Source organism: Ambystoma mexicanum, chromosome 4p, assembly GCF_040938575.1.
Source record: "Ambystoma mexicanum isolate Mex_15411 chromosome 4p, UKY_AmexF1_1, whole genome shotgun sequence".
Classification (NCBI taxonomy): domain Eukaryota; kingdom Metazoa; phylum Chordata; class Amphibia; order Caudata; family Ambystomatidae; genus Ambystoma; species Ambystoma mexicanum.
This window is the reverse complement of record NC_090927.1, coordinates 669882623-669908405: the sequence shown is the minus strand read 5'-3', so window position 1 is coordinate 669908405 and position 25783 is coordinate 669882623. Positions and strand designations below refer to the sequence as shown.

Genomic DNA, 25783 nt, shown 5'->3' with positions numbered 1-25783 from the left:
AACTAGAGCAGGGGTCTGCAATCTGCCGCTCTCCTTTCCAAACCCATGATCCCGCACCACTGAGTGTGCTGGCTAGGGCTCATAGGATTTGTAGTCCAAATCATCTGGAGAGTCAAAATTTGCAGACCGCTGAACGAAAGACAACACGTATAGATTGACATTGTTTTTTTATTGTTTTTGGTTTGTACATTAAACCTTTACAAAATGCATTAGAAACTGTCAGGCACTAAAATATTTAAAATACATTTCAAGCATTCACTAACTTATATACAGATTATAAAAATTCATGATCTCTAACAATAAGATAAAACAGGTAAGACACATAAAACAATCTTTGTTAGATGACACCAGTGCTCCAGATAAGATTTTGAGGTGGGAGTATTTTCAAATTAGAGAGTAAATGCAATTTCAAGAGAGTAAAATGAGTTTTCTCCTCTGCAAGAGAGTAAAACGTATCTATCATACACCCAATGCATACGTAAAATCGGAACTGTAGACCAAAAGAGTTGTAGATCCAAGTTGTTTGGCTTGCCTTTAACCATTTTATTACATTTTTGGAAAATATTCTGCCATAAAATAACTTGCAAGTACGTGCTACATACACAGCTTCATTTTCAAAATTCTGGAACCTAGAAACTCTTTTAAGAACTACTATAGATAGAGACTAATGTATTGCTTGCCGAGGGATTGTGAGTAAGCAAGTGTTGGCATATGATTTACTTACAAGAACTTATACACATAATCTCAGCAACAGTCGCAACCTGCTAAACTACCTTCCCTGCTGCAGGAAATGGAACAAGTTACTTACCTGTAACTGTTGTTCTCCAGCATGGGTCTGGCATGGATTCACATGCTCATGAATATTCCCCGTCGTCAGGCTGGGAATCCTCGGTAAAGAAAAATCAGTATCAGTTTAGTTTCTGATCTGTCTTTCGTAGTAGTAACCAATCACTGATCTCTGCGTCATACTGACCACATCCAATGACTGCCATCTCCCTAAGCCCCGCCTCTGGCAGCCATCTTCAGATATGGTAGCACGTGAAGTGGCAGTATGACCAAGTGAAGAGCCGCAGAGGGGTAGGCGGGAGGGTTCGCATGTGAATCCATGCGAAACCCATGCTGGAGAACAACAGTTACAGGTAAGTAACTTGTTCCTTCTCCAGCATGGGGTCTGGCATGGATTCACATGCTCATAATAAAAGAATACATAGCAGTACACACATGCACAACCACGGGAGGTGGCAAAGGCTCAACATTAAGCATTACATCCAAAACTCAACATTAAGCATTCTTACCTCCTCACCAGGCTCACCTTAGGCGAACAGGTTGCGCAGCACTGCTTGGCCGACCCTGGACTCCTCCCTGGAATCCCGATCGACGCAGTAGAATTTCGTGAAAGTGTGCGTCGACCTCCACGTAGCAGCCCTGCAGATGTCCAGCAAGGGCACACCAGATAGGAACGCCGTGGTAGCTGCGATCGCTTTGGTGGAATGGGCTTTCGGACGGCCAAGCAGCGGTCGGTTTGCCAACCGATGACAGTACATGATACAGCCGGAGAGCCATCTGAAATGGAAACCTTCGAGAGAGCCTTCCCCTGATTGACAGGTCCAAAGTTCACAAAAAGTTGTGACGTCTTCCGAAAACTCTTCGTGCGGTCCACGTAGAACTTCAGCGCTCTAGCCACATCCAGCGAGCGCAAAGTCCTTTCAGCCGGCGACGAAGGCGATGGGAAGAAAACGGGTAACACCAAGGGTTCGTTGAGGTGGAAGTCCGACGGCACCTTGGGCATGAAGGAGAGGTGCGTCCTGAGCACTACCCTCGTGTCGTGAAAAGTCAAGTACGGGGGCTTGCAGGAAAGGGCCTGGATCTCTCCCACCCGTCGTGCGGAGGTGATGGCCACAAGAAACGCTGTTTTCCACAACAAGAACTTCAACGGAGCTGAGTGCAGCGGCTCGAACGGAGGTCCCATGAGCCTGGTCAGCACCACGTTGAGCTCCCACGCCAGGGCCGGGGCCTTCACCGGCGGGAACGATCTGAACACTCCCATCATGAATTCTTTCACCAGACGATGAGACCACAAAGTCGTCCGTCCCGTGGTTCTGGTGTATCGGGAGATCGCAGCAAGATGAATCTTGATGGAAGCGTGCGCCAGCCCAGCCTTGGCCAGCGTCAGCAGGTACGGCAGTACTTGAGGAGCCGTAATCCGTCGAGGGTTAATCTTCTGTGCATGGCACCAGACAGAGAACCTCTTCCATTTGTGTCCGTAGCATTTAAGAGTTGAGGACGCCCTGTCCTTTGCAAGAACCTCTCTGCAGTCGGCCGGTATGTCGTAACCTCCAAACTCTAACGCTGCAAGAGCCAGGCCTGCAAGTTCAGCGACTTCGGGTCATGGTGGAGGATGGCGCCTCCTTCCCTGGAGAGAAGATCCGCGTCCACTGGCAGCTTGATTGGCGGGGACGCTGACAAGTCCAGAAGGTCCGGGAACCATATCTGCCTCGGCCACACAGGTGCGACGAGGATCATCCTGCACCGTGACCTCTTGAGCTGGTTGATGAGCCGGATCAGCAGCGGCAATGGAGGGAACGCATATAGGAACATGCCCTCCCAGGGGAACGAGAAAGCATCGCCCATGCTCCTCGGCTGGGGAAACCTGCTGGCGAACCTCCGGCACTTGGAGTTTGTCGCTGTCGCGAACAGATCGATCTGGGGTGTGCCCCACCGTCGGAAGAGGCGGTCCACTAGATCCTGTCGCAGTTCCCACTCGTGGCACGAGCGCAGCTCCCTGCTGAGCGAGTCGGCGATGGTGTTTTTTATCCCTGCCAGATGAAACGGCACCAGAAACATCCCTTGGGCGACGGCCCAATGCCACAGATCCTGAGACTCCTTGGACAGGGCTGGGGATCTGGTACCGCCCTGCTTCCTGATGTAGAACATGGTGGTGGTGTTGTCGGTGAAGATCCTCACCACCTTGCCCTTGAGGGATGGAAGAAAGGACCCGAGGGCCCAAAACACTGCACGGAGTTCCAGGACGTTGATATGGAGGGACTTCTCCGTCGGCAGCCAAAGGCCCCTCGCGTGCAGGTTTTCGGTGTGCGCTCCCCACCCTTCCAGTCACTGTCTTCTGGTGGTCCGGGGTCTGGAAGTCCATGCCCGCCATCAGATGCGCGCGGGTGCCCCACCACCGGATCGCTCGTCGGAAGCTCTCGTCGAGTGTGATCCTGTCCTCGAAGCTGCCCGTCGTCTGGATCCAGCGAGCGTCTAGGAACCCCTGTAACGGGCGCATCCGAAGCATCCGAAGCCTGCACAGGCGGATGAGATAAATGCAAGAAGACATCATTCCGAGGAGGGACTTGATGGACCTCACCCTGGCTGTGTCCGCAACCAGCATCCGCTGCACCTTGCCCAAGATGGCCCTCGTCCTTTCCTCCGACGGAGAGGCCCGAAGCGCCACTGTGTCGAGCTTCGCTCCCAGAAACAGTGCGTCTTGAGCGGGCACCAGGTGGGACTTGGCGTAGTTTATGGAGAATCCCAGGTCCGTGAGTAGTTGGACGGTCCTCGCCGTGTGCTCCGCGGCGAGCTCCTTTGCCTTTGCTCGGATGAGCCAGTCGTCCAGGTAGGGGTAGACGTGGATCCCCTCCAGGCGCAGCCGCGCCGCCACCGGTGCAAGGCACTTGGTGAACACCCTGGGTGCCGACCTCAATCCGAAGGGAAGGGCTCTGAACTGGTAGTGATGCCCTTGGACCACGAATCTGAGAAACTTTCGGTGTCCCTTTAGGATGGGGATATGGAAGTAGGCATCCTCCAAATCCAACGACGACAGGAAATCACCGGAACTTCTGTGCCTTGATGAATTTGTTCAGTCGTCGTAGGTCCAGGATGGGACGCCAACCTCACGTCTTCTTCTTCACGAGGAAGTATCTTGAGTAAACTCCGGAGCCACGAAGCCTCTTTGGGACGAGCTCGATGGCGCCTTTCTTGAGCATCGCCTTTACCTCCAACAGAAGTTGAGGGACGTGATGTTCCTTCCTGGCCACAGGGGGGACGCGCGGGCACTTCTTTAGAAACTCGAGCGCGTGACCCTGGGCCAGGGCGTCCAGCACCCAACGGTCAGTGGAGATGGACTCCCACACGCTGACAAAGCTCACCAGCCGGGGTGCTTCGGTGGGGGCCCGACCCCACGGCCGGTTCAGTCCTGCTTCGACGAGGCTTTGCCGCCTTGTCCTCCTTGGCGACGACGGTGGGGTCCGCCCGACTTGCCTCGTCCCCTGTAGGCTTCCTGTGACGACGAACGGGCCGCTTGACGATAGGGGGAAAATCCGCCGCCGGAACCTTTGGAGGCACCCTGCTTGCCTCCGCCGCTCCGAAAGGGCGGCTGTCGTTGCTGGAGGACACCAAGAGCCCGGGCAGTCTCCGTGTTCGTCTTGATGGCTTGTAGGGAATCGTCCACTGTTTTCCCAAACAGGTTGCTCGCGTCGAACGGCATGTCCAAGACTCTGGTCTGCACGTCCTGACGGAATTCAGTTGCCTTGAGCCATCCACGCCTTCTAAGGCACACGCCGTTGCCCAACTGGCGAAATCCAGTGTCAGCGATGTCCGTCGCTATCGTAATGGCGTGGTCCGACGCCACTTCTCCTTCCTGCAAGATCTCTAGGGCCTCCGCCCTCTTGTCTGGTAGGAAATCCAGCAGGGGGGCGATTTTGTACCACAACTCCCTGTCGTAGCGGGCTACGATAGCCAAGGCGTTAGCAGCCTTAATCGTCGTCGCTGCCGATGAGATGACTCTGCGTCCCATCGTGTCCAACTTCTTTCCCTCGCCGTCCGGCGGGGAGGTCGACATAGAGGCCGAGGCCCCCCCCGCTTTCTTCCTGGCCGCCGCGAGTCCAGGGTCGGCTGTGCCCGAAGGCACAAGGGGGCCGCGTCCGGGACCCAGTACTTCTTCTCGTACCGATCCCTTCTCGCAGGCGTTGTGGATGGGTTCTTGAGGAGGGGGCGAGACCCTCATCCCAGATATCGTCCAGTAGAGGTACAGCGAGGACCGTCTTCCTCTTGGTCTCGCGCCGTTGATAAAGGAAACCTTCCTTCTTCTCATCTTCCGGGCAGAGCTGGAAAAGCTCGGATTCCCTGGCGATCATGGCATGAAACGATCCAATCTCGTCGGGCAGGGAAGCCCGGGAAGGAGGTGACGACGGGAGATCCTCGTTGTAAACCTTGTCGTCTGTGCCCGTCGCGGCCGTGTCAGTCCCCGTATCATCCTCATGGGTCGTGGACGGGGAGGAGGGCTGAGCAGGGCACAATGGTTGAAAAGAAGGTGGAAGATGAATCCTTCTTCTCTTAGGAGCAGGGCTCCCAGAAGGGCCTGGCTCCGGGTCCCCCGTCGGGAGAGGTTCCTCCGTTGGTGGTAACGGCAATCTCGTCCTTATCTCCGAGCATAAGGACTGTATAGCCAACAAAATGGCCGCCGAGTTGTCTTGCGGCACTGGTTGAGGGGAGTCCGACGGGCGGTCAGGAGCCCCGTCGGCACCCTCGACGTTCTCGTCGTCTCCTAAGTCGGGGTCCCTCCCGACGGGCTGGTCTTCCACGCCAACGCCGTGGCCTAAGACTTCGATCAGCTCCTCCTCAGAGGTTGAGGCCGAATCCACGACGACCTCCTGCCCCCCCTTTTTCTTCTCCGTCGGAGGTTTCATGGGGGTCCTGTCGATGGGCATGAAAGAGGATTCCCTCGCGGTGGCAGGGAGATCCTGGGCCCCGAGGTCGCCACCACTGGTGTAGCCTCCACAGGCTGAGCCAGGGCCGCCGCGACTGTCTCGATAGAGGCCTTGGCCAGATGGATTAAGGCTTTCACCACCTTAGGTGCGCTCACCGCCTCGCTCCTCCTCCGATGGGGCCTTCGAGCTCGACTGGGGTCTCTCCAGGAGCTTCGCCGGGTGCTCGGCCCTCCTCTTACCCGAGCCAGAGCGTTGGCTCGTGGTTGATGGCGCCGGGGAGGATGCACCCTGCCTGGCACCCGTAGAGCCCGACCGTTCGGCGCTCCCGGTGCCAGCGGACTCGCGGTGCTTGGCCTTCTGTTGGACCCCCGTCGCTGGGGCGCTCTCAAAGGTCTTAGAAGACAGCTCGGACTTCTTCTTCTTCTTCTCGCCTGACGGGCTCTTCCCTTCCAGCCAGTTGGCGAGACGCAGATGGTGGTCCTTCATGGTCCGCTCCGACATATTGCCGAAAAAAACACAGTCCTTCTCCACGTGCGTCTTGTCCTCATGCAGGCAGTAGAGGCAAAGGGAGTGTTCGTCCTCCTTAAAGACATTCTGAAGCTGGCATCCAGGGCAGACCCTGAACAGCTTTCCGGGCGTCGAGCTTCCCTTCTCCTGGGCCATGATCGGGATGGGCCTGACAAACTTCTGGAGTCCTCCAAAAGCGTGGCTCGACGAAGTCTTCACCCTTGAGGGGCGTAGAAGAATACGACACGGGTCCCCGTTGATCGGATAAAGAAACGGTGGAGCTTGAGGCTCTTTTGACCGAAAAAGAGAACATTTTCCTAGGAAAAAACACGAAAAAAGCACTAAAGCTCGAGAGCAATAGCACGAGGATCCCAACACTTGAACGTGCGGTAAAAATCTGAAGATGGCTGCCAGAGGCGAGGCTTAGGGAGATGGCAGTCATTGGCTGTGGTCAGTATGACGCAGAGATCAGTGATTGGTTACTACTACGAAAGACAGATCAGAAAGGAACAAGTTACTTACCTGTAACTGTTGTTCTCCAGCATGGGTCTGGCATGGATTCACATGCTCATGAATATTCCCCGTCGTCAGGCTGGGAATCCTCGGTAAAGAAAAAACCAGTATCAGTTTCGTTTCTGATCTGTCTTTCGTAGTAATAACCAATCACTGGTCTCTGCGTCATACTGACCACAGCCAATGACTGCCCTCTACCTAAGCACCGCCTCTGGCAGCCATCTTCAGATTTGGAAGCACGTGAAGTGGCAGTATGACCAAGTGAAGAGCCGCAGAGGGGTAGGCGGGAGGGTTCGCATGTGAATCCATGCCAGACCCATGCTGGAGAACAACAGTTACAGGTAAGTAACTTGTTCCTTCTCCAGCATGGGGTCTGGCATGGATTCACATGCTCATGAATAAAGAATACATAGCAGTACACACATGCACAACCACGGGAGGTGGCAAAGGCTCAACATTAAGCATTACATCAAACTCAACATTAAGCATCTTACCTCCTCACCAGGCTCACCTCAGGCGAACAGGTTGCGCAGCACTGCTTGGCCGACCCTGGACTCCTCCCTGGAATCCCTGTCGACGCAGTAGAATTTCGTGAAGGTGTGCGTCGACCTCCACGTAGCAGCCCTGCATATGTCCAGCAGGGGCACACCAGAAAGGAACGCCGTGGTAGCTGCGATCGCTCTGGTGGAATGGGCTCTCGGACGGCCAGGCAGCGGTCGGTTTGCCAACCGATGACAGTACATGATACAGCCGGAGAGCCATCTGGAAATGGAAGCCTTCGAGAGAGCCTTCCCCTGATTGACAGGTCCAAAGTTCACAAAGAGTTGTGACGTCTTTCGAAAACACTTCGTGCGGTCCACGTAGAACTTCAGCGCTCTAGCCACATCCAGCGAGTGCAAAGTCCTCTCAGCCGGCGACGAAGGCGACGGGAAGAACACAGGCAACACCAAGGGTTCGTTGAGATGGAAGTCCGACGGTACCTTGGGCATGAAGGAGGGGTGCGTCCTGAGCACTACCCTCGTGTCGTGAAAAGTCAAGTACGGGGCCTTGCAGGAAAGGGCCTGGATCTCTCCCACCCGTCGTGCGGAGGTGATGGCCACAAGAATTGCTGTTTTCCACGACAGAAACTTCAATGGGGCCGAGTGCAGAGGCTCGAAAGGAGGTCCCATGAGCTTGGTCAGCACCACGTTGAGCTCCCACGGCGGGGCCGGAGCCTTCACCGGCGGGAACGACCTGAACAGTCCCTTCATGAACTCTTTCACCAGACGATGAGACCACAAGGACGTCCGGCCCGTGGTTCTGGTGTATCGGGAGATCGCAGCAAGATGAATCTTGATGGACGTGTGTGTCAGTCCAGCTTTGGCCAGCGTCAGCAGGTACGGCAGTACCTGGGGAGCCGTAATCCGTAGAGGGTTAATCTTCTGTGCGTGGCACCAGACAGAGAACCTCTTCCATTTGTGTCCGTAGCATTTAAGAGTCGAGGACGCCCTGGCCTTTGCAAGAACCTCTCTGCAGTCGGCCGGTATGTCGTATCCTCCAAACTCTAGCGCTGCAGGAGCCAGGCCTGCAAGTTCAGCGATTTCGGGTCGTGGTGGAGGATGGCGCCTCCTTCCCTGGAGAGTAGATCCGCGTCCACCGGCAGCTTGATTGGCGGGGACGCTGACAAGTCCAGAAGGTCCGGGAACCATATCTGCCGCGGCCACGCAGGTGCTACGAGGATCATCCTGCACCGTGACCTCTTGAGCTGGTTGACGAGCCGGATTAGCAGTGGCAAAGGAGGGAACGCGTAGAGGAACAGGCCCTCCCAGGGGAACGAGAAAGCATCGCCCATGCTCCTCGCCTGGGGAAACCTGCTGGCGAACCTCCGGCACTTGGAGTTCGTCGCCGTCGCGAACAGGTAGATCTGGGGTGTGCCCCACCGTCGGAAGAGGCGATCCACTAGATCCTGCCGTAGTTCCCACTCGTGGCACGAGCGCAGCTCCCTGCTGAGTGAGTCGGCGATGGTGTTTTTTATCCCTGCCAGATGAAACGGCACCAGAAACATCCTTTGGGCGACGGCCCAGTGCCACAGGTCCTGCGCCTCCTTGGACAGTGCTGGGGACCTGGTTCCGCCCTGTTTCCTGATGTAAAACATGGTGGTGGTGTTGTCGGTGAAGATCCTCACCACCTTGCCCTTGAGGGACGGAAGGAAGGACCTGAGGGCCCAGAACACTGCACGGAGCTCCAGGACGTTGATATGGAGAGACTTCTCCGTCGGGAGCCAAAGGCCTCTCACGTGCAGATTTTCGGTGTGCGCTCCCCACCCTTCCAGGGAGGCATCCGTGGTCACTGTCTCCTGGTGGTCTGGGGTCTGGAAGTCCATGCCCGCCGTCAGATGCGCGCGGATGCCCCACCACCGGACCGCTCGGCGGAAACTCTCGTCTAGTGTGATCCTCTCCTCGAAGCCGCCCGTCGTTTGGATCCAGCGCGCGTCCAGGAACTCCTGCAACGGGCGCATCCGGAGCCTGCACAAGGGGATGAGGTAGATGCAAGAAGACATCATTCCGAGGAGGGACTTGATGGATCTCACCTTGGCCGCGTCGGAAACCAACATCCGCTGTACCTTGCCCAGGATGGACCTGGTCCTTTCCTCCGACGGGGAGGCCAGAAGGGACACTGTGTCGAGCTTCGCTCCCAGAAACAGTGCATTTTGCGCGGGTACCAGGTGGGACTTGGCGTAGTTCACGGAAAATCCCAGGTCCGTGAGAAGTTGGACGGTCCTTGCCGTGTGATCCACGGCGAGCTCCCTCGTCTTGGCTCGGATGAGCCAGTCGTCCAGGTAGGGGTAGACGTGGATCCCCTCGCGGCGCAGCTGCGCCGCCACCGGTGCAAGGCACTTGGTGAATACCCTGGGTGCCGACCGTAGTCCGAAGGGGAGGGCTTTGAACTGGTAGTGACGCCCTTGGACCACAAACCTGAGGAATTTTCGGTGCCCCTTTAGGATGGGAATATGGAAGTAGGCATCCTCCAAATCCAACGACGACAGGAAGTCTCCTTCCTCCAGCTGACCCAGGACGTGCTGGAGGGTGACCATCCGGAACTTTTGCGCCTTGATGAACTTGTTCAGACGTCGCAGGTCCAGGATGGGGTGCCATCCCCCCGTCTTCTTCTTCACGAGGAAGTATCTCGAGTAAACTCCGGAGCCCCGAAGCCTCTTTGGGACGAGTTCGATGGCGCCCTTCCTGACCATCGCTTTTACCTCCAGGAGAAGTTGAGGGACGTGAAGTTCTTTCCTGGCCACGGGGGGGACGCGCGGGCACCTTCTCTGGAACTCGAGCGCGTGGCCCCGGGCCAAGGCGTCCAGCACCCAACGGTCGGTGGAGATGGACTCCCACACGCTGACGAAGCTCGCCAGCCGGCCTCCCACCGGGGTGCTTCGGTGGGGGCCCGACCCCACGGCCGGTTCAATCCTGCTTGGACGAGGCTTTGCCGCCTTGACCTCCTTGGCGACGACGGCGGGGTCCGCCAGACTTGCCTCGTCCTCTGTAGGCCTCCTGAGCCGACGAGCGGGCCGCTTGACGGTAGGTGGAGAAACCGCCGCCGGAACCTTTGGAGGCGCCCTTGCCTCCGCTGCTCCGAAAGGGCGTCCGTCGTTGCAGAACTCCCAGGGCCCGGGCCGTCTCAGTGTCCGCTTTAATGGCCTGAAGGGAATCGTCCACTGTTTTGCCAAACAGGTTGTTCCCATCGAAGGGCATGTCCAGGACTCTGGTCTGAACGTCTTGACGGAAGTCCGTAGCCTTGAGCCCTCCACGCCGCCTAAGGCAAACGCTGTTGCCCAACTGGCGGAACCCAGTGTCGGCGATGTCCGTCGCAACGGTAATGGCGTGGTCCGAAGCCACCTCACCTTCCTGCAGGATCTCCAGGGCCTCTGTCCTCTTGTCGTCCGGCAGGAAGTCCAGCAGGGGAGCCAGTTTGTACCAGAGCTCCCTGTCGTAGCGGGCCACGATAGCCAAGGCGTTGGCCGCTTTAATCGTCGTCGCTGCCGACGAGATGACTCTGCGTCCCATAGCGTCCAATTTCTTTCCCTCACCGTCCGGTGGGTAAGTCGATGTGGAGGCCGCACCCCCCCCCGCTTTCTTCCTGGCTGCCGCGGAGACGACGGAGTCCGGGGTAGGCTGCGCCCGGAGGCACAGGGGGGCCGTGTCCGGGACCCGGTACTTCTTCTCTTACCGGTCTCTTCTAGCTGGCGTCGTGGAAGGGTTCTTGAGGAGGGTGAGGCCCTCATCCCAAATGTCGTCCAATAGAGGCACTGAGAGGACCGTCTTCCTCTTGGCCTCGCACCGCTGATAAAGGAAACCTTCCTTCTTCTTCTCCTCAGGGCAGAGTTGAAAAAGCTCGGATGCCCTGGTGATCATGGAGTGGAACGATCCAATCTCGTCGGGCGGAGAAGCCCTGGTGGGAGGCGACGACGGTACATCCTCGTCGTATACCTCGTCGTCCGTACCCGTCGCTGCCGTGTCAGTCCCCGTATCATCCCCTCGGGTGGAAGGGGATGAGGGCTGGAAGGGGCGCGACGGCTGAAAAGGAGGCGGAGGGTGGATCCTTCTTTTCTTGGTAGGGGGAACCCCAGAAGGTCCCGGTTCTGGGTCCCCCGACGGGAGAGGTTCCGTCGGCAACGGTAGTCTCGTCCTTATCTCGGAGCATAAGGACTGTATAGCCAACAAAATGGCCGCCGAGTTGTCTCGCGGCGCTGGCAGAGGGGAATCCGACGGGCGATCAGGGGCCCCGTCAGTACCCTCGACGATGTCGTCGTCACCTGCGTCGGGATCCATCCCGACGGGTCGGTCTTCTTCCACGCCGAGGCCGTGGCTTAAGACTTCGACTAGCTCCTCCTCCGAGGTTGAGGCCGAATCTACGACGACGCCCCCCCTTTTTCTTCCCCACGGGGGATTTCACGGGGGTCCTATCGATGGGCACAAAAGATGACTCCCTCCGAGGTGGCAGGGAGACTCTAAGCCCCGAGGTCGCCACCACTGGTGTAGCCTGCACAGGCTGAGCCAGGGCCGCCGCGACAGTTTCGATAGAGGGCTTGGCCGGATGGATTAAGGCCTTCACCACCTTAGGTGCGCTCACCGCCTTATCCTTGAGGGGGGGGGGGGGACACCGCCTCGCTCCCCCTCCGATGGGGCCTTCGAGCTCGACCGGGGCCTCTCCAGGAGCTTCGCCGGGTGCTCGGCCTTCCTCTTACCCGACCCAGAGCGTTGGCTCATGGTTGATGGTGCCGGGGAGGGTGCGCCCTGCCTGGCGTCCGTAGAGCCCGACCGTTTGGCGCTCCCGGTGCCAGCGGACTCGCGGTGCTTGGCCTTATGTTGGACCCCCGTCGCCGGGGCGTCCTCAAAGGTCTTAGAAGACCGCTCAGATTTCTTCTTCTCGCCGGACGGGCTCTTCCCTTCTAGCCAGTTGGCGAGACGTTGATGGCGGTCCTTCATGGTCCGCTCCGACATGTTGCCGCAAAACGCACAGTCCTTCTCCACGTGCGTCTTGTCCTCATGTAGGCAGTAGAGACAAAAAGAGTGTTCGTCCTCCTTGAAGACGTTCTGCAGCTGGCATCCAGGGCAGACCCTGAACAGCTTTCCGGGCGTCGAGCTTCCCTTCTCCTGGGCCATGACCGGGCCTGAGAAACTTCTGGAGTCCTCCAAAAGCGTAGCTCGACGAATCTTCACCCTTGAGGGGCGCAGACGAATCCGACACGGGTCCCCGTTGATCGGATAGAGAGTCGGTGGAGCTTGAGGCTCTTTTGACCGAAAAAACGAAGTTTTTGAGAAAAAACGTGAAAAAAAAAATAGCACTAACGCTCGAGAGCAATAGCACGAGGATCCCAACACATGAACGTGCGGTAAAAATCTGAAGATGGCTGCCAGAGGCGGTGCTTAGGTAGAGGGCAGTCATTGGCTGTGGTCAGTATGACGCAGAGACCAGTGATTGGTTATTACTACGAAAGACAGATCAGAAACGAAACTGATACTGGTTTTTTCTTTACCGAGGATTCCCAGCCTGACGACGGGGAATATTCATGAGCATGTGAATCCATGCCAGACCCCATGCTGGAGAACGAAACTGATACTGATTTTTCTTTACCGAGGATTCCCAGCCTGACGGGGAATATTCATGAGCATGTGAATCCATGCCAGACCCCATGCTGGAGAATAATGTGGATCCCCACATTGTGTACAAAACCAAAAACATGATTCTGGCAATTACAGTTGGGAAGAAATGCAGACAAGTGCATAAGTTGCAGACTGATCCCAAATCCCTGCTTCAACACTAAAGTGTGTGATCCTGGGCAACTAATTTTGCCATTGTACCTTTTTAGCAAAAACAGAAATGTCTATAACTAGTGATTTATTGCCAACTAGTTACTACACAAAAAAGCCTGACAGACCCCTTTTCCACTATTTGAACTATACCATTAATAGTAGTGACCATTTATATAATGCACATGACAAAGGGCCTAATTCATTGAGTGTTTTCCAATGGGGTGTTGCCATTATAAAAGGTTTCTCTGAATTAGGCCAAAAGTGTATACATATATGTCTCGTGGCTTACTCCTTGTTGCTTCTTTAATATAAATTCACATTAATTTTTTGCACGTCAATCTAGCAGACATCGTAGATATATAAAGCACCCATTTAATAATGTGTTAATATATACACATAATTAAATGGGCGCTTTGGGTTGCTCACTTTAACTATCATGCATATGAAAGGCTCTGCCACTGATAAAAGAAATGTGTTTGCTGGTGCGTACAAAGTTTTCACATTTCCTTCTAGACATTCTATTACTTAAAAGCTTGCAAACAATTTGCAAATATGTAAAGGAATTTTCATTGAAGTACTTACGAATAGTCTGTGTCTGTAAAGTGCAAGTCTAATATGAGCTGGAAATTCATTTCGTTAAGAGACTCCTCAATCTGAAATAAATTGCAATGTATTACAAACTTACTGTTCACTGCACAATATAACAATTCAGTCAATTCAATTCCAGAAGCAGAAATGAGAGCAATACCTTTTTTTCATCCAGCAGCATTTTTACTTTGAAGATGAGTACGTCATTGACAGCAACCTCCTCATTTTTATAAAGAATTTGAAAGATTTTACTGCAAATCAATGTGTCATGAACTGAAGCTGGAAAAGCCAAATCAAATCCTGAAAATAGAAAAAGGCAGACAAGTCGCAATTCTTTATCAATATTTGAATATTCACTATATATCGTACTTCCTCCTACAAGGTCACCCAATTTTGGTTTAATGTACTGTTAAGTAATTACCAGAGAGGCTAAAGAAATTATGCAACATTATTTTTGCAGTACTGGATTACTGCATGGTTCTTCTACACACGCACATACTGCTAAAAATCCTTTGGAAGTGAGCTAAAGCTTTCTCAAGAAATTCCATCAGAAATGCAAAAGCAAAAGTAAACAGCAAGGCAGCACAAATTTAGCAAACACAAATTTAGCAAACACAAGGTTACATCATTTTATTGGTAAAAACATTTTCACAGTGCTTAGGGTGAATTTGTAGGAATTGTGTTCATTTCTATTCAATTAGGTACCCTGGATTTATATGGCCAAAACATGTAAACTGCTAAAAACCTACAACTGCTAAAAACAACCTCTGCGCACTGAGAAATGACTAAGCATAAAAATGAAGAACACTTTCTTGCATCAAGTGTCCTGTGTGATCAGATTGTTTTAGCCAAAGACATGACTTCCTTTTAGGGGCATCTGTATAAAATTCCCCCATCCATCTTGCACATCAACTCTGGTTCTGTTAAAAAGAGCATCCGCCTTGATGCTTTCAACAATGCACACGGTTCAGCCTTCTCCTTTTACATAATAAGAATACATATGTATAGAGAACATTGGTGTACACAATTTGACTAGGAAGGGAACCATAGCAACAAGGCACCCTTACTGGGAACATTCCACATCTCTGCCCCACCCCACGAGGTATACAAAAGAGTCAATCTTACAGCAGAGCCTTCATCATTATGTACTTGGCCATCTGATTAGCACCAGGGTACTTCATCTTTTAGACGCAGTAAAAAACCCAGCCAAGCTAAATGGATATTCAGATGCATTTAAGGATATGCACAGGCACCAATGTCCTGCCCCATCCTTTTCGATTCACAGCCTTTCCTGGCCATGTCGTTTTGCCATGTACCAATGCCTTTAGGTAGCTTACCATAACATCAAAAGTACTGGTCCAGGGTTAGTCTTCTAGAGGAAGGCAAACTAGAAGTAGAAAAATCATTATCATGACAAATATGTACTTCGTCCTAAAACCATTCTGCTTTCATCTACACTTGGAACAGAATTTCCAGGAATACCTGGAAAGACCGATGAGACAGCATTACATTCACAGAATCCAAAAACCAGGTTTCCCCAGAGTAGTCCTGCTCAGAAGTCAGGTCGGGGCAAGTATGTCTCTCTCCTAGGTTTTATGTTTTAAAATTCTTCGTACTGAGCTTTATAGCGTTTTATTTGAATTTCTGATCCCTGCAATTTGATCACCAGTCTTACAGCTAGTGAAGTTGCATTTTCTCACACCTCTATGTGCAGCAACAGCTGGCAGGGCAATGCAGACTCACAGTCCGCCTTCGACAGCCGTGAAGAGGGAGGTATTTATGCAGCAGAACAAGAAGTTGTGCAGCAGTTTAGCCCAGAAGATATTTTAGGTCTTTTAAAGATAGAGCTCTCAGATACAGAATCAAAAATATTTGCTTTGCTTGTATTAAGAGAGCAAAAATATTGGGCTAACACTCTGGGGATTCTCAAACCGCATCAGATAGGGTTTAGAGAGAGTGTGGGCACTTCTACAGCCGGTATTATAAATTGATTGTTTGCAACAAGAGGCCTGGCAAAGGAAAACATTGGTCGTGTATGCAGTAAGTGTCCACCTCTCCCTAGCATTCGATAAAGTTAACCAAAGTCTTCTACAGAGAACTCTGCAAAAATGGGGCGTGCAGGATCATTCGAGTTTATTAAACACATTACACATACATACCACATTAAGGGTGTGACCAAGTATGTTTGGAAATGCAACAGAGGATATAAAAACTGAGAACGTATTACTCCAGGGATGTGGTAGCGCCACCTTATATTATAGTTGGCAGACCTCGGTGCATTTCGGGAATCTTCTATTTTTTTTTTTTCCAAAGGTGTATGCACACAAGATGTACTGGCTAACATACACAGATGATATTTGAATCTTTGACACAACTAGGGTTGGTATGAATTGACTTATAAAAAGTTCTGAACAGTAGGTCAGAGTAATTGAAGTTGCTCACCGTAGTGACTAGAGTACACACAATCCATAGTTTTGTTCTTCCATGCTTGTGGGACGGTACTGGAACCTTTGGCAGTGAAAAATTGAGCTTCCCCTTTAAATTTAGCATAGCGTGCAATGGCCCTGCTCTCCGGCACCACACCTCAGTCGCCTACGAACACATCGGACACTTAGATACCCGGCTACACTGATTACATATTAGCCATTGACATACTAGCAGGGGAAGACGAGTGGGATGTATGGAGGAAAGGGGACTATGAGTACTCTAGTCACTATGATGAGTAACTGAAATTACTTGTAGGTTCTGTCCCCTTTCCTCCCATCCTTGTGCGTGATTCCACCGAAAATAGAGTGGAGCGGTGATACCCTGCCTCATATCTAGCATGAAGCAAAAAGGTTCTTCAGAACCGCCTGACAAAACTCAGCATTACGCCTGGAGCTGGTGTGCAGTGAGTAGTGCTTACTGCAGGCCAATGGAGAGACTCAAGTAGTCACCTTGCTGATGACATCCCACAAAGCATGTCTCTGAAACGCTACAGCCTTGGCTCTGACTGCAAGGGCATGGATCTCCTCCGGCACAAGTCTGCCTATGGCCGTGTACGCCTCTGAAATGGCCTGAACCATCCAACGGGCGATGAAAGGCTTGGAAGCCTGAGAGCCGGGGGAGGAGCCCCCAAAAGTCACAAACAATGCCTGGGACTTCCTGAAGGATTTGGTCCGGGAAAGATGAATCTTTAGGACCCTCTTGAGGTCCAAGGAATGCAGGGCCCTCTCTGCCTCTGACTGCAGGTTTGGGAAGAACACCGGCAGGCAGATCTCCTGATTCAGATGAAATCAAGAGACCACGTTGAGCAAGACGTTTGGGTGAGTGCGTAAGATGACCTTGTCGTTGTGAAACGTGGTGAAGGGTTTGCACGAGGACAGTGCCTGCAGCTCACTAACCCTGCATGCAGAGGTGAGAACCACCAGTAAAACCGTCTTCAGTGTCACCAAGCGGATGCCCACAAAGGCCATTGGCTAGAAAGGGTTGCGCTGCACATTGAGCTCCCAGACCGGGTGCCTATGCACTTCCAGAAAAAGCCTAGAAAACTCCCTTGGGCCTTAATCACTGGGTTTGCCGCCATAAACACATGCTCAGGGTAATTCTTGTAAGCCCCAATGGCCGCCAAATAAGTGCGGCAAGTATCCACCTGAACTCCAGAACAAGCCAGTATGTCATCCAGAGAACAGGTGAGAGGGTCCAAACCCTGGTCAGGAGCCCAATGGCAGAACCTAGACAATTTACTCTTATACTGGGACTGAGTCGAGGGCCTTCTGGCCTGCTGAATGATGCCTTAGTTGGTCAAGAACAAGGCCGCCAGCGCCAGCTTTGCCGGGTCTGGATGCTCCACTGCTCTGCCCTGCTGCATCAGGAATCCCCTGCTGGAGATCAGAAGGTGGACGGGATCCTGGCAGCACAACTGCATCAGACCGGAAAACCAAGGTCTCGAAGGCCAGTGGGGGGCAGTCAGGATGAGGCTGCAACCCACCTAAACTCGAAACCTGCACAGGGGTCCATTGGAGCAGAGGGGTGGGCGGGAACATAATGGATGACTGAGGAACTTGAGATCTGGCCAAGGATGATCAAGACAAACTTTATAAAAAATGCTTACGTCAAATAGTTGCCTGAAAAACACATGACAAAAAAATAGGAAGGTATCTACGCTATGATACATTACTCACCGTAATCGTATTTCTGATGCTTGTATCTGCTTAGATTCACATGCTGTGCATAGGCCGACATCTAGTGGAAGCTGCAGAGTATTACAGTTTGTTTTTCGAAACTCAAAAATGGGCGTCGACACAGGGCGTGCCAGTAATACTATCCCTAGTGTGACGTCCACTGTACCCAAGATCCCTCACGCGTCTAGGATCCTCAGATTGTATTTTTTCTGACATGAGGTAGCGTGAGTACAGATAATCCAAGCAGATAGACAGAAAGGTAAGACTTCAAGCCATCATGCGCCTTCTCTCAGAGGGGAGGAAGGGTGGGTCGCATGTGAATCTAAGCAGATACAAGTATCAGAAATACGATTATGGTGAGTAATGTATCCCTTCTGAGGCTTGTGGAATCTGCTTAGATCACATGATGTGCATAGATTAGCGAGCAGTACCTGAAGGAGGTGGGATGTGAGAAGGGTCATGAGCAAATAAGTGTCTTAGAACCGCTTGTCCTACTTGTGTATCTGCCTTGGAATGGGTGTCAATGCAGTAATGCTGAGTAAAAGTGTGAATGGAGCTCCAAGTAACTGCTTTGCAAATGGTGTCAAGGGGTACATTTGCAATGAAAGCCAGAGTGGCCCCAATGCCTCTAGTAGAGTGGGCTCTTGGCGTGAAAGGCAGAGTTCTTTCAGAGAGTGAGTAACACAGCTGGATACAGGGGGGCGTGGCTTGGCGCCGATGGCGAGCGGTAGCTGATCTGCCGAGCTCCGGCCGAGACGCCGTTTCCTGATCCTTTTTCTCCAGCTCATGTGAGGCCCCAGCCCTCGCAGAAGAACGTGCTGTTGGGGGAAGCGGTCCTGCATCTGAACCACCATCGGGCCCACCGAATTGGATCTCCTAGACGCCACCGTGGCCCTAAAACGGCTCTCTCCCCCTCTGCTCCAATCGAATCCAAGATGGCGCCTCTCATCGCATAGCGGAGCCTCTGAGGGGAACCCCTCCCCCAACGGACTCCCAGGCCTGGTGGGGTGAAGCGGAAGCACGACAAGGAGAACGACCCCCCCTGGGTGCCGCCCAACTGACACCAATAGAAGACTGGCCTGGCTCTGGTCACTCCACCGATCCAGCCCCACAAGACAAGGTGCGTGAGATCTCGCATCACCTCAGAAAGGGGCCCCCCGCCTACCCCTACTCTTCCGATATCCGCCTCCGGGGGCCCCACACCCGGACACGGGGGCTGGCAAAATACAGCCCACGGCCCGAAGTCCAGCTTAAGAAGAGGGCCTTGCTAGCAACCCCGCAAGCTACCTAACTTTTGAGGCCCAGGACATCCACAACCATCACCTCAAGATGGCCGCCAAGAACAAGACCAGAGCCGCCACCATGGACTCCTTTGTTTCCACCAAGGTGAAGACCCCCACTCAAGCCAGGGCCGGCCCCTCTGAAGTCACCCAGGCGAGCGAAGGGGTGGCCGCCGATAACCACTCTCAGATACTTGATGCCATAGCTTCACTAAAAACGCACATAGACTCTAAGATCGACAAATTCAAAATAGACATTCAACTAATTCGCCAGGACGCTCACAACTTAGCTGAGAGGGTCACAACCGTCGAACAGTCAACAGAGGATACATTTACGGCCACCACAGCTATGAAGTCGGAAGTCGCCCTCCTGCGGAGGAAAGTCGCCTTCCTGGAGGAAAGGGCAGAAGAGGCCAAAGGCCGGGCCAGACGGGGCAACATTAGGATCCTGGGTGTTCCGGAGGGGAACGAGGGGGCAAACACCACATCCTTCGTCGAAACCCTTCTGCTGCAAGAAATTGGGGCCGGCAAATTGACCCAGGGATTCTCGGTCGAAAGGGCCCACAGATCCCTCCAGAGGCGCCCTCCCCCTGGATCGCACCCCAGACCTATAATTGCTAAGATACTGAACTTTCAGGACAGAGAAACTATCTTAAGGCGATCCAGGGAGGGTGGCCCCATCGAAAGAGGGGACTCCAAAATCTCCATCTACCCGGACTATACGCAGAAGGTGCAAAGAGAGAGGAATTCATTTGTCCCGATAAAAGCTAGGCTCTGCCAATTGAACCTAAAATACAGACTACTATACCCGTCACGCCTCAGGGTCATCTATAAGGAGAGAGTGGTATTCCTCGATAACCCAGAAGCAGCCAACATGTGGCTAGAGGATAATAACTTGGCCGATGGCAAGGACAACTCACGGACTGAGGCCTAACCCCCTCGGATCCCACAAGCGACCCCCAAGCAACAGTAAGAACCACCACATACGACACCGGAACACAGAAGGTAATCCAACTTCAGTTTATCATTTGGAAACGGCCTTGCTCGGCTCCGCTGCCAGGCCCTTGCCCCACCCCCAGCGTAGAATTCACTCGGTCCAGGCACCCGCCTGACCCAGCTCGCGCCCGACTCCCGGATGGGCTCCGACGGCTCGAGAGCGCCTGAGTTTTGTTATTAGTTTCACTAGTTGTACAGTCTTCATGCTTCTTTCGACAACAAAGACCGAGATGGGTCCAGGACTCGACCCGGAAGATCGGAACCCAGTGGTATCCCCCTCGCAGCCTACTTACTGCAGATTAAAGCAGAGCCGGACTCCGGGGACGAAGTCCCGCATCAGTTCCGAAACTCAGACCCGATGGCGGCACAGCTCACCGTGATGACATTGAACGTGAGGGGTATGGGCTCATACCTCAGACGTAATCGTATACAGTCCAATCTCAAAAGGAAGAAAGTCTCGATTGCACTCCTTCAAGAAACCCACCTCACGACGGAGGCCATGTCCAAGATTGCAGACCGATGGGCCGGGTCTGTGAGAGGGTCCCCCTACTCCAAATACGCAAGAGGGGTGCTAATATGGATAAGCCCGGACGTGCCCTTCCAGATGGAGGGGTGTGAACAAGACAAAGAAGGGAGATACGGAGTGATTTGGGGCACAATGGAACAGACCCCGGTCTGCCTGGTCAACTCATACTTCCCACATCACGGGATACCGGCGTACCTCACCACAATGATCACAAAGCTGACTCAGCACCGGGACCGCACTTTTATATGGGGAGGCGACTTCAACTGCGTTGTTGACGCAAGCATGGACAGATCGCTGCCTCCCCCCCACTCGAGCAACCTCGCACCCCGGGCCCTGAAGGAAACTCTGGAGCAGCTCAATCTGGTGGATATCTGGAGGGAACACCACCCGGCCGACAGGACCTACTCCCACTACTCAGCTCCACACTGAGTCCATACAAGAATTGACTACCTGTTTATCAACAAGGAGCTCGCCCCACGTGCCGCAGCCACAGAGTACCTGGGGCGAACGATCTCCGACCATTCCCCACTGACCATGCTATGGCAGCTGAGGGGCCCCAAACCCCCGATCCCTATGTGGAGGATGCCGACTGCGGCACTTGAAGACCCCGAGTTCAGGGAAAACCTCGCCAAAAAACTGGAAGATTACCTGGAAATCAACATGGGGTCGGTATCCTCCTGGAGCACATTATGGGAAGCCATGAAGGTGGTGACCAGAGGAGAAATTATATCGAGAGCCGGCGGAATTCGCAGGCAATTGAAGATAACGCTTGAAGCACAAGAAGCAGAGATCTCCCGACTGGAGTCTACCCATGACAACTCCACAGAGGCCGAGAACAAATTGAAGGAAGCTCGGGCGGAATGTCAACAAGCTTGGGAAAGACTGGAGAAATTCGATTTCACCACACACACCAGCAGATCCCACAAGGAATCGGACAAACCAGGGAGGTTACTGGCCTGGCTCTGCAAGCGGGAACATCCCAAACACCTCCCAATGGAGATACGGGACGCCGATGGGACATCCCACACGACTCAGCTGGGGATCAATGACGCCTTTGCCAGATTCTACACCAAACTGTATGCCCACGAGGCTCAAATTCCTACTGAAGACATTATAGACACACTTGAGGAGATAGAACTCCCCCGTATTTCACCCGAGCAGAGAGAGGAACTGGAGATGGAGATCACTCTTGAGGACGTGCAAGGGGCAATCAGGTCCCTCTCTAACAGCAAAGCCCCTGGCAGCGACGGCCTACAAAACGTAAGAGCCCATCCTCACCCCAGTTCTTCACGAGGTCTACCAGGAGGCATACACGAACGGGGTTCTCCCCAACACCATGAAAGAGACCATAATCGTTCCCATGCTCAAGCCACACAAATCACCCACCGACTGAGTCCTATCGCCCTCTGGCCATGCTAAACTATGATGCCAAGATTCTCACATCCATATTAGCCCGCAAACTGGCCAGAGTGGTGGGACCCCATCGTCCATGAGGACCAGAACGGATTTGTGCCTGGGCGCAACACCACAGCTAACCTTAGGAGGCTACAACATGTAATGGCCGAAACATACGAGAGAGATGAAGACCTGGCGGTGTTGTCGCTCGACGCTATCAAGGCCTTCGACTCCATATATTGGGAATGGATCAGGGAGGTCTCGAGAAGATTCGGCTTCGGAGGGGGCTTCATCAGGTGGATCGAGGTCCTCTATAATTCCCCAATGGCAAGAGTGAAAACGGGAAGAATGGTATCAGCAGCCTGGGAAATACAAAGGGGAACGAGGCAAGGGTGCCCGCTATCGCCCATGCTGTACATACTGGGCCTGGAGCCGATCGCACTATACTTCAGGCAGCAGCTCTTCGACGCTGGCATCAAGGTGGGCAATGTACACCACATAATATCTCTATACGCAGACGACGTTCTCCTATACCTAAGAAACCCCGAAGTCAACGCACCGACAGCACTAGAGATGCTAGACAATTACGCGAAGTACTCGGGGATCTGATTCAGCAGAAGCAAGTCCTCCGCATTCCCCCTGGCGGGCCTACGCAACACGTCAGAAAGCGATCTCCCAGTGATAGGAATAGGTTGGCAACTGGTCAAGTTCCGGTACCTGGGGATCAACGTGAGCCACACCCCGCTACTCACGCACGAACATAACACTGAGGTCGCCATCACGAGTCTTCGACGCTCTATAAAATTCTGGTCCAAGCTCCCATTGACCATGGTGGGCAGAGCAGCGATAGTCAAGATGATCGTACTCCCCCGATTCCTATACTTCTTCGTGAATATTTGCCATTATGTCCGACCGCCCTTCTTCAAGAAACTGGAGGCCATCATCAAGGACTTCCTATGGGGCCCTCACAGGCATAAGTTGTCGCTATCCGTTCTTTCCCTGCCACATAAAGAGGGTGGAATAAAGCTACCGGATCTCCAGTTATACTACCTGGCTGCCCAGTTAAGTCACATAACGAAATGGTTCTCGGACGAACCTTCGGCTGAAACGGAACTACTGAGGCAATCCTCGAACAACGTGATCCCCAAGGAAACCCTATGGCACCCCACACGGCAATCCCCGATCACCTTACAAGTGATTGACCTGGGTAGGAGGATATGGGCCAGGTCCTGCTACATCAGGCGAATGCAACACCCATACTCTCCGGATAACCCCATCTTAGCAGATACCTGCCGAATGGATGAAGACCTCTAAACAGCAAGGAGGTGGGAAGAAGCCGGCATATACACATGGGGTGACATGTTCGAGGAAGGGGAATTCAGGGACTTTGAATCTCTTAAGGCCACCGAAGGAATACCCCCGGGCCAGTTCCTCTGGTACCACCGCCTCAAGCAGACTGCCAAGAAACAATGGAACGGCTGGCCGGAGGAACCCTCCCCTGACCCTCTACTTCAAGAAATGCACGACCTCTCGGATGGCTGGAGACCAGTCTCCAGGCTCTATTGCAGACTATGCGATAAACCCAACCCTAAAGGCGAAGCTCTGAGGGCGAGATGGGAAGCGGACCTCGAGACCCCGATTACGGATAAAGAATGGGAAAGAGTGTTAATATTTCCCAAAAAAGTGTCTAGGAATGCTAGATTCGGCCAGATTCAGTTGAACGTCCTGTATAGGACATACATGACCCCACATAGGGTCGCCTCCTTCAACAAGATATCCTCCCCTGCATGCCCCTGCATGCCCATGGTGTGGAAACGATAAAGCGGACATGATCCACATGTTTCAGACTTGCACTAGGGCGATGACACTATGGTCCAAAGCCAAACAGACTTGCATGGACGCCGGAATGACGAGGTACGAATGGACTCCCGGCGAGTGCCTTCTGGGAAAGTACCCCAGACCTAGCAAGTTCAAGCATGCTGTCAGGTTAATGGATATCTCATGCATCCTGGCTAAGAGAACAATCGCGATGGCTTGGAAGACGCCGTCGGGCCCCAGGCACGAACGATGGCTCAAAGAACTCGAGAGATTGACGGTAGCCGAAACCAGGGCCTGGCAAGAAGGAATCACGTCAAGCGGCGAAACTGAGAGCGGCTCCTTAGAATCATGGAAGGCCCTCCTCAGAGACATACGCTTCAGCGCCGACTACAAGCCCCCCTGAAGTCTCGTATCATCACACTGACACTAATCCCCTGCTCCTAGCCCGAAAGGACAGCCCCTGTATGCGACCCCTCGTGCTTCCTGACCCATCCATCCACTGAAAAGTTTGCTACAACATGAAGACTGTTTTGTTTGTTCCTTCCCTCTTCCCTGTTCCCCCTTCACCATTCCCTCCCTTGTTTGAATCACTGTTTAATTTCTCGTTGTATTGCACGTTTTTTCTCACCAAAAAACAATAAAATACGTTTAAAAAAAAAACACAGCTGGATACAGTTAATAATCCACTTCGAGATGGCACCTTTAGAGACGCGATCCCCCTCTCTGCCTGTAGCTACGGAGACAAACAGTTGATCTGTTTTTCTTAGCGGTCTGGTTTTATTTACATAGTAGAGGACCGCCCTACGCACATCTAGGGTGTGTAGTTTCACCTCAGCCGAGCTTTGCGGGTTCTGGAAGAAAGCCAGAAGCTCGATGGACTGGTTTACATGGAATTTAGATATAAATTTAGGTGAGAACCTAGGGTGTGTGCGTAAAACCAGTTTGTCTTTATGGACAGTAAAGAAGGGATCCTGCACTGACAGAGCCTGAATTTCACTGACCCTTCTTATAGAAGTAATAGCTACTAAGAAGGCCGTTTTATAAGTCAGGTGTTTGAGACTGCTTTTATGCATGGGTTCGAAAGGGGGCCCCATGAGCTTGGCTAGCACCACATTAAGGTCCCACCCTGGTGGTGGGTTTGAAATAGGAGGGTGAAGTCTCTTTACTCCTTCCATGAAGGCTTTAACTACTGGTACTTTCCACCACGAAACCTTGCTATGGGAAGTGGTGTAAGCTGACAGGGCTGCCAGGTGTACTTTCAGTGAGTTAAAAACCAATCCTGCATCTAGCAGGTGGAGCATGTATGTAACAATAGTGGAAGGAGTGCAATCAACTGGGTTGATTTGTCTACTCTGGCACCAGATAACAAACCTCTTCCACTTGTCAAAGTAACAGTACCTTGTGTTTGGTTTCCTAGATTCCTTTAGGATGTCCATACACCCCTGTGGCAAATTGAGATGTCCAAACTCTATGACCTCAGGAGCCATGCTGCCAGGTTCATTGAGTTGGGTTGCTGGTGCACTGTTTGACCTTGGTGCTAGGACAGTAGGTTGTACCAGGCTGGAAGTTTGATGGGCTCGCACACCGCCATCCTGCATAGGTGTGGGAACCACGGTTGTCTTGCCCACATGGGAGCAACTAGGACGAGCGTCATCGATTCTCTGTTCATCTTGTTCACCACTTTCCTGATGAGAGGAGTTGGTGGAAAAGCGTACGCAAACATCCCTGACCAGTTCATCCACAGGGCGTTCCCCTGGGAGTCTGGTTGGGGGAACCTGGATGCAAATCCTGGGCATTGTCTGTTTTCGCTTGTGGCGAATAAGTCTATAGTGGGGAAACCCCACTGAGAGAAGATATCTTCTACGACCTCTCTGTGTAGAACCCATTTGTGTTCCTCTGGGAGGGAGTCTCTGCTCAGAGCATCCGCTAGGGAATTGAGCTCCCCTGGAACATGTTGTGATGACAGGAAGATGTTCCGTCTGAGTGCCCATATCCA

At 52.9% G+C, this 25783-nt stretch overlaps 1 protein-coding gene across 6 annotated transcripts in view; it reads right to left on the bottom strand.

Moving 5' to 3' along the window:
* FAM135A (family with sequence similarity 135 member A) overlaps positions 1-25783 on the bottom strand; it is a 1883908-nt gene that overhangs the window by 1279460 nt on the left and 578665 nt on the right. For all 6 annotated transcript variants that reach the window (XM_069606210.1, XM_069606209.1, XM_069606213.1 and 3 more), the window contains 2 exons: positions 13770-13909; positions 13604-13674 (listed from right to left, as the gene is read on the bottom strand). In XM_069606210.1, the coding sequence (XP_069462311.1) occupies positions 13604-13674; positions 13770-13909 (211 nt within the window). The remainder of the gene's footprint in view (positions 1-13603; positions 13675-13769; positions 13910-25783) is intronic.